This window comes from Cylas formicarius, unplaced genomic scaffold, assembly GCF_029955315.1.
Source record: "Cylas formicarius isolate icCylForm1 unplaced genomic scaffold, icCylForm1.1 PGA_scaffold_9__14_contigs__length_23061073, whole genome shotgun sequence".
Classification (NCBI taxonomy): Eukaryota; Metazoa; Arthropoda; class Insecta; order Coleoptera; family Brentidae; genus Cylas; species Cylas formicarius.
The window spans coordinates 16,224,851-16,233,857 of NW_026844365.1; the positions used below are offsets into that span (position 1 = coordinate 16,224,851).

At 37.1% G+C, this 9,007-nt stretch overlaps 1 protein-coding gene across 4 annotated transcripts in view; it reads right to left on the bottom strand.

Moving 5' to 3' along the window:
* LOC132707056 (protein bric-a-brac 1-like) overlaps positions 1-5,493 on the bottom strand; it is a 491,329-nt gene extending 485,836 nt beyond the window's left edge. For 3 of the 4 annotated variants that reach the window (XM_060678705.1, XM_060678703.1, XM_060678702.1), the window contains exon 1: positions 4,434-5,493. In XM_060678705.1, coding sequence (XP_060534688.1) covers positions 4,434-5,240 — 807 coding nt within the window. In that variant the 5' untranslated portion in view covers positions 5,241-5,493. The remainder of the gene's footprint in view (positions 1-4,433) is intronic. The other variant, XM_060678704.1, reaches the window with a different exon arrangement.
* Between the last annotated feature and the right edge of the window lie 3,514 nt (positions 5,494-9,007).

Here is a 9,007-nt window from a genome sequence, read left to right on the forward strand (position 1 = left end):
TATGAAAGTAAAAACCACTAAAAACATTATTTTTCCGTCATACTTGTTGCGCGATATTTCCCTAATGGTTGGTTTTTGACCCAACGTTCATATAACAAACCACGCTTTATTTTAATCACGAAATCACCCCCTTAAGTTTTACGCATTTGTTTTGACATATTCTGTATTCTGTATTAAGTACAAAGTGTAATCCGTAAGCGTGTTATTTATGATTAAAATTTAATATGGAATTTATTATGTTAATGGCTGGCAGCACTTATTAAAATTACCAAGAAAATTGCTTCATCCAACATATTTTAGCACCTGCCTGAATAATATACATATATAAATGTCGGTGTCAGATATAAATGCAAACAAGGTAAGGTTGAATGACAACTAGCGAAAAAAAATACCCCGTCAAAAAAAATTGACCCCGAGCTTAAAAAGCGGATAGGCAAAATCCATTATTATCGAACAATGCTTTCAAATTAAGTTGGGAATTTAATTTGGCATTTTCTTTATTATAATATAAAGTATAATTAATAATCAATTGAGTATACGGGGTATATCTGGTGGGCTTGCCCCCATATATAATATATTTCTATTAGGGTGAACAGAAAAACTAAACCGGACGCCTCTTTTGTAGGATCGATGGAATATTATATTAACATCTGTTCTAAACCGGTCGAGGGTGTTCGGGTTTATAGAATTGAAGTTCTTGTCAGGATATTCGTTTCAATGGGACATTAAACTTACAAAAGAGTTTGACGCACCTTAATGTAATCGGTAAAAAAAATATTGAAGAGGTTGACAATAAAAAAATAATAAATTTTCGATAACAAAAAAAAAACGACCAATTAAAAAAGAATATTATTTAATTTGGAAAAGAAAGAGTGTTTTATTCAATAACAGAAGTTCATAAAACACAGATGACACAAAAATATTTTACACTGGAAAGCAGCGACAATGGCAACGCAAATGTTTTAACTAAATAAATAAATAAAATATTTTGACACCATAATGCGATTTGCTTGCTTTTATGAAAAGAATCTGGTTCGACAATAAATATATGTAATGATAATATGATTTTTGGATTTGCAAAATTTAACTATTTAGAACTAAATAAGAACTAAGTGAAGAACAAGCGAACAATTTATTATAGCAGCTTAAATATCTGATAACGCAATTTATAACCTGGATTACCCAATTCAATTTAAAGTAATGTTACTTCTTGCTTCCTTGGATGGTTTCGCATTTTTTTCCATTTTTAAAAATCCAAATTTTTATTTATTTATTAATTTATTAATCCAGTTTAAACAACTTGGATTACCAAATCTCCGCTTGCAAGTGTTTTATCACTTGGGCATTCATGCGACACCAAAGTTCATCCATTTGGTGTTGTTTTAAAATTTGTCCATTCCAAAAGAAACAAAAAATCCGAACAACATATGATGTTGCGAGTTGGGTATTTGATAATACATTTTACAGATGCAGCTCATTCTTATTGACACAAACAAGTTTATAAATATTTCGAGAGGCAGTGGCTGCGAAAATATTAATATCATATTAAAAATTGCACGCAAAATGATACCAAATTATATTACAAAAATTTTGAAGCAAAAAAAATACTTGAGCTCTTCAGGTCTAGTAAAAAACTTTGTTTTTTTTATTTATTTTATTTTATTTTATTTATTTATTTGTATTTTACCTTTTTGTCTCGTTTTTATTACAGTTTTTTGCTATGGTTTCATTTTTATTTCCAATCACCACACAATATTTTGCACGTATATTTAACCACATACCACTACATAGTCGTAGAACGCATAGAACTCTGAAGAAACAGCTAGTGGAATAGGTTGTGTTCTTATCCACGAAGAAGTGCAGAAGAAAGTGATATGCGCAGAAATAACATCACCTTCAAATATCAAACGTGTTAAGTAACACTTTTTTGTATTCGTACTTAAAAGTACATTCAAAATTGGTACAATGGTTCAAAAGACTGGTAGTTTTAACAATATTATTTATAAATATGAAAAAAAAAACTAAACCTTACTGTTGTTGTATTTGTTTGTGTTCCTTGGAACTCAAAAAAGCAAACGAAAACTGAAAACACACCCAAACCTGTTCTGAGTTTTGTTTTTGTTTTCGATACTTGTCCACTGATTGTAACGACAAAGTAAAAACACAGTTTTTTCAATAATCGATCACACGTTCTTATTTTTATCCGAGGGACAAATCAGCATCCAAAAATGGTGCGCCAAATTTCACACCAACCCATGATTTCCTAGATTTCACAAAGAATTCATCGGTGTCAGATTTTATAGATTATACAAACATTTCGCATTTTTGTTTGTATTCTGCCGCAATTAAGAAACTATTTAGCAAAAAAAATTTAAAACATTTTTTTTTAAGTGGGAAAATTATAAATTTCATAAAAATATATTTTTAAAACGTTTTCTCAAAAACTTTCTCCTCCATTTTTTTTCCAGGTTTGATTAAGATTTTTTTATTGAAAATGATACGGTCAACACATTTAGATAGCAACTTAGATGACAATTCTTAATTTTCTGGCGAAAAAAAAAATAGTGAACTAGAAAAAAACCAGAGAAAATACTTCTTATATATCTTACCACTTATAACCTTAAAAAAAGTGAGTTCAACAATCGGAAGGATTAGTTTAGTTAACATTCCAAAAAATGCAACTACAACAGATCAAATTTCAAATTGTTTATTATTTAAAGGCGATTTAACCTCGGACTTAACTAAGGCGGACTGCTGTAAAATCAAAATTTTAGAAATAGGCTTCTCGAAGATTTATATCATACTTCTAATACTGTAACAAATTATTTGTTGGCCATCTATTAAATTCCACAAATTAGGTACTACATTATAGTCCATTTACCTACCAGTCTGGTAAAAAAATTGCAGACAAAAAGACAAACGATAAAAAGAAAACAAGTTACGTTTCCGTCAAAGGGACTCTGGTTGCAATGTAGAAAAACTAAATAGATGTCGTGAAAAGCTGCACACCATAACGTGTTTTTCAAAACACACATGAACCGTTCCGTGTAATCAGTACACGAAACGCGCGTAGGACCAAAAATATAGTGCATTTGTTGAATTTTTTATTTGAAACGTAAAATTGATGCTGCGGGGTATTTTCGAATAAGTAGAAGCGTTTATTTTATAGCTTAATCCAAATCGCAATATGTTCGTATATATTACACAGGTATTTGACTGTGATCCTTCCAGCAAGTACGTATTTATATATTTGATTCTCGAGCTTTGGCCCTGCGGGGCTGTTTTCACTGAATAGTACTCTATTTATCTTATAGGTAAGTTTGAAAATAATCATTTTTGTCTTGTGTGCCTGTCGATTGACAACATTTTTCTTCTTGTATTTTTGTGTCTTGTAATATAGAGGTACGTCACCAGAATACAGATAAATATTTATTAGAATCTGACGATTAAACATTATTTGATAGGTTCCTGTTTTTAACACTTTATAATGTGGAGACCGTGTAATGAAGCAGATGTTCCTCAGTTAGAAGAAGACATGGAAAACAAAGCAGAATTTATATTATAATATATTTATTTATTTATAAGCAATTCGGAATTGGAAGTAGGAGCAACAATGAAAACAACTGATGTAGAACGTAATAAATAAACTACATGCTTCAAGAATTGCTCGGCGAACAAGATTGTAAACATACTTATATCCCACTTGTTAGTGTAGGTAGATAAAGTCCTAGGGTGTGCTCGGCAGGGTGTTCTATAAGGCGCTGAGGTTTTGGGGTAATAAAGAGTAGGCAAAGTTAATCACGGTGTCGATTGTAAAAACACAATATTTCTGGTCATGGTATAGCCATGTAGCTAAGACAAATACGGATAATTTTTGTTTACCTCCACACTTACAACACATTCTCCGAAGTAAAAAGTCCGAATTGTAATTGTTCAATATCAATGATAGGTTCCCTGAGGAGAATCCTGTCCCCTCTTTTAGGAGCATTAGAGTAGGCAAAGTTAATCACGGGATCGGTTGTAAAAGCACTATAATTCTGGTCGAAGTATACGATTAATATTAACAATAAGGAAGTTAACTTTACAATTTTCTAATTCTTTCTTTTGTTTTCCACGCGATAGTAGAAAAAATAACGTTCTTAACCCTTGCTCAACAGTAGGGATTAAGGAAATAAATATACGTTATTTACAATCGTTACAATCCTTAACAGGGTAAACTTCAAACCCAACAATCTTTCCTAGCGCAACAAACGATACGTGGACGAACTCTTCTGCCGAGAAACGCGAAGAAAACCAAAAAAACCGCCTCGAACGTCGACGCCAGATTCACGTGTTTCGCACGTGTGCCGGTCCCGGCGTAAATAAACCACAGGCGCGCGCTAACTTTCTCGTCGCCCCAGTTTCGAGGGTCGTAAAAGAAAAAGCGTACTCACCCGTTCCTCCTCGCGGATCATCTCTGCGATTCCCGGCTTGATTTCCATGTCGTCAGTTACGGCGGACCCGCCGTGGGACACCTGGGTCTGGGGCGGCAAAGTGAGGGGCAACGGGAGCGGTTCCACGGCACCCGATTGCGGTAAGGGGGTCGCAGGCGGTGCCGGCGCCATCTCCACCGACGCCGGCGGTTCTGCCATTTCCGCGCCAATCTCCGCGGGGCTGTTTAGATTGCTACGCTCGCCCGAGGGGCGACGTCTTTTTTTCGCCCGCTCACCGCCCCCGTCTTGAGTGCCCGTTTGCTGTTGCGACGACGAAGATTGTTGCTGGGATCGATCCCAATCGAGCGTGGGGGTCGGTGTCGGTGGAGCGGGCTTCGAGGATGGTCTGGCGGTGAGCTCGCCGGTGGTACCAGGTGCGGCGGCGATGTCTTGCTCACCGTTGACGTCCGCCAGGCCGCGGATCTTGAGCGACTCGGCCACCTTGAGCAACGGCCCGATTTGCTCCTGCGACACGTTGATCTCGCCTTTGTACATAAACTCTACGGCCGCTTTGAGTTCCGGCCACTTGATGTCCCGCATGATCACGATCGGATGCTGGCACGGGTTCTCGAAGAACAAGGATTGGAAATAGGGACTGCACGCGGACAGGACCATTTTGTGGGCTTTGACTGAGTGGCCGTCGCAGGCGAGGGTCACGTCGACGAACGACTCGCTCTGGAGCAGCTGATCGAACACGTTCGTCAAATTCGTCTGGTAGTTGTTCCAGCGCAGGCAGAACTGCTGCGGCGATCCGGTCGCGTGCTGCATCCTTCCTCTGTTCACCTGAGACGACACGACAAAGTTTGCCAAAAGAAATTAAACGCCACGCACCACCGGCCGAGTGTTGCTAGGGTTCAGTCCGGCGTCGGGACGCACATCGTCGCGACGATAACAAACGTTTTGCCAAAGCCAGGCGGCACCACGTGAGGGATATAGATATCAGACGCACGTAAATGTTTTTGATGTTCACAGCGGATGCGACTCGCGCGGCAACATCGACTGACGCGATACTGAGCCCGACTGAGGAGCGACCGTCGGCGCGACCGTTTCGGGCCGCCCTCCGCGCACGCCCCTGCCCCCACCACGTCGGGAGAACCGCCCTCACCCCACCCATCCACCCACGAGGCCGCGTGGTGGCCGGTGCCGCGTTCGGGTCTAATTACGACCGCTGCGACGGAGAGATGCACCGGCATACACCTGGAGATCCCACCTAAAAGCGGTCTGATGGTGGTCGCCGCATAGTGGTGGTGGAGTGATTGAGACGTCAACGACGGTGGGTCCTGGGTGGACCAAAGATCAATCAATTTTTGCAAGTCGATTAGATAAGGCAGTACCAAAGCCGATTGAAAACGCAAGCGACTCAGTATATATGTTTTGAAAATGATAACCGGAGCAGGTGTTTTATCTTTGATTTAAGTTCTTCAACTGATATGGAAAGACGCGTTTCTCTTGAGTTCCATAAGCAGGGGTAAAGTCTGTTCATAGATATAAGAACGTGACTAACTGATACGAATTAAGGAAAGACCCGGGCAAGCTGTAAGAATGAAATATGGCCAGGTCCGTACTTTACCTAGAATTTAATTATTTGTGGATTCTGGAATAATACTAAACAATATTTATTTATTTATGTATGTATTTATGTTTAAATCTAAAATAAAATTACAAATTATTTTTATTACTTACTTTATTTAAATTACTTAAAATTATTCACATAATATATCAGTATCACTATCGCTATCATCGCCTGTTCGAATTATTATTTGTTCTATATTATTTGCAGTATGGATTTGCGATTGCTCTGCTTTTTCTATATGTTTAACAGAATTTGCCCAACTTTGAGAAGGGATGTTAAAAACTTCGGTTTCTATACGTTTGACGACATTGGAGTTAACACATTGTTACGACGAATGGCAGATTTCAGTTGGTGCCAAACATGCTCAATGGGATTAAATATACAGTGGTAAACTGTATGCCCTAGATTGTTTGCATTATTATCATAGACGTTTTCCTTTTGTAGGTTCAAGCTTTGTAGAACCTCAATTAATTGCTTTTTGGTATAATCTTCGTGAAAATAAATGTCGTTATTATACATATAGTTTTGGATTGTTGCTTTTGTGTCAGAAGAGGAAGGGGTTAGTCAACTGTCTACTGTGATAACTTGCATTGTCCATTACAATTACGCCATTAGGAGGAATGTTTGGAACTAGTTTGTTTTTAAACCAACTTTCAAATAAATCAACGGTGGTGTCTTCAGTCAATTTGGAATCGAACCATCTTTAGAGCCAGCATGCAAAATAGTTATTCTTTTACCTCTTTTTGAGGGCCCGTTTGTTTTACACTTATCAGTTGAGTCAACCCAACCCTTCCGGGGTATCATCAGTGTCGAACCAGGTTTCATCCAAGTAAATAATTGGCCTTTGTGTTTTCTATAAATCCCCATTTTTTCTAGATATTAGTCGCCATTTCCGAATTCTAAAAGATTCCATTAAAACTTTTGCCAATTTTTTAAAATCTAAAACCCATGTGCTGAATACACTTCCATAAGGTAGTTCTGCCACATTTAACACCGGTTTCATCTTTTTCAAGCCTCCTAATTAAGATATCTAATGTAGGCACGCTTTGTTTCTCGTATAACTGCTAAATTTTACTCCGCATTATATCTTGATCACTTTCATCTACACTCGAGAAAATGTCAGCATCGCTTCTTTTTTCCTCGCTGAAATGAGATTATTCACAATTTTCCATACAGTTGATGTTGGAATTTTCATCAATGTGGCCGTTTCTTCTAAAGATGCTTGCTTGCTAGCACCACGTTCAATGAGAGTCAAATAAACATTGTTTATAACTTCCTTAGTCTCAATAGAATAGTGTTTTCTACATTTGGGCGGGAGCATCTCCTGAGATACACTAGACTCGTACATATTTTGCATAATTCAACACACGAAATAAGAATGATTACTAATAAACTTAAACTAAGTAGTATACCCAAGCAAAGAATATTAAAGACAGGTAGGTATAAAATTATTTTCTATTACGGACCACAATTTTACCTGAATTTAAATTCCGAAACTTTAGATAGTAATCTTGTTGCAGTGTATGTTAATGACCACCCCATTCAAAAGCAAATGGTCACTTTCTTATATCTATGAACAGACCATACTTTTCATTGCATTCGAAAAAAGCATCGTATTATTTTTATTCATGTTAACTCTTAAATTTTCACGTACTTAGCAGAACACACACACCAGCTTTGACTTTCATATGGCGAGAAATCGACTAGAACTGAAGCATTTTCGCAGTCGATTTTAGTCACCCGTCGCTTGCGTTCCGTGATCGTTCGGCAAAAGTCGAATGGTTCCCTACTTTGGTGGTTGCGACTGTTTAGTAGATTTGATATTTACACGGATGATTTTCTTCGTACGCCCGCATTTTAGAGGGCCTTTGCGGAATCCACGATCTGGCTTTTGCAAATAATTCGACTAATTTTTTGGGCATTAAATCGAGAAGCTTAATGCGGGAGATAACCAACACCATATTAAAATAGATATTGTTATAGTAGTTACATCTAGTTTTTACCATTGGATCTTTAAAATGCTGATTAGAACGTACATAATATTCCAAATACAGTGAACGACTAAAATATGGAACAAACTCATTTGAAAATCAGGTCGTTCATAATTTTTTCTTGCAGTAAATAGAAACTATACAGGGTGGGTGAAAAAGTAGATGTCAGTAAAATAAAAGACTTGTTATAATTGCTGTCCAAACCAAGAGATAAATTTTAACTTCTATTGAATATGGACAACTCAAGAAGTTTTTGAAAGAGGAAGTGTAAAAGATTGACTACGGTCAGGTTAAACATTTTCTGAAATAATTTTAAATAATGATGTTAGCTAACAAGCAGCGTTAGGTATATACACAGAAGCTGAACGAAGATAATCTCAACCGCAGACTGCGGCCAAACTTAATCAAATCAAATATTGTTTACTTCTTTTTAATGGTACGGCAATAGAATCAAATTATAATAATCCCCGATGGATGACAACATTCACAAAAATAAATGTTTGGGAAGGGATTTTAAATAACAAAATTATTGCACCTTATTTATTCGATCAAAATATTACTGATCAAAATTATACTTAATCCAAATCAGCCTGATATACCAGATAGATTTGATTTCAACGGGATAGTGCTCCCCTTCATTTTGCTCGACAAGTGTGCGAAAATTTAAATTGGTAGAAGGGGATCAATAGAATGGCCTGTAAGATCTTCAGATATTGCTCCACTCTCCAATTTCTTCGCAATTCATTCCAGAGACTGAGGTGACAAATGCGTTTTTTAAAGTTTGTACATATTATCTATGTAAATAATAAAAGCGGGACCAATCGAAAACACACATTTTTAGTGTTTTCGACCCAATATTAGAACTGGAAGCGTTATCCTAAAGGTAATTTTCCACTGAGTGCTCAAGTCACAGTACGTTCACTGCCAGCTCACGATCAAAATTTATTATTCATCGCATTTTTTATCTAGTG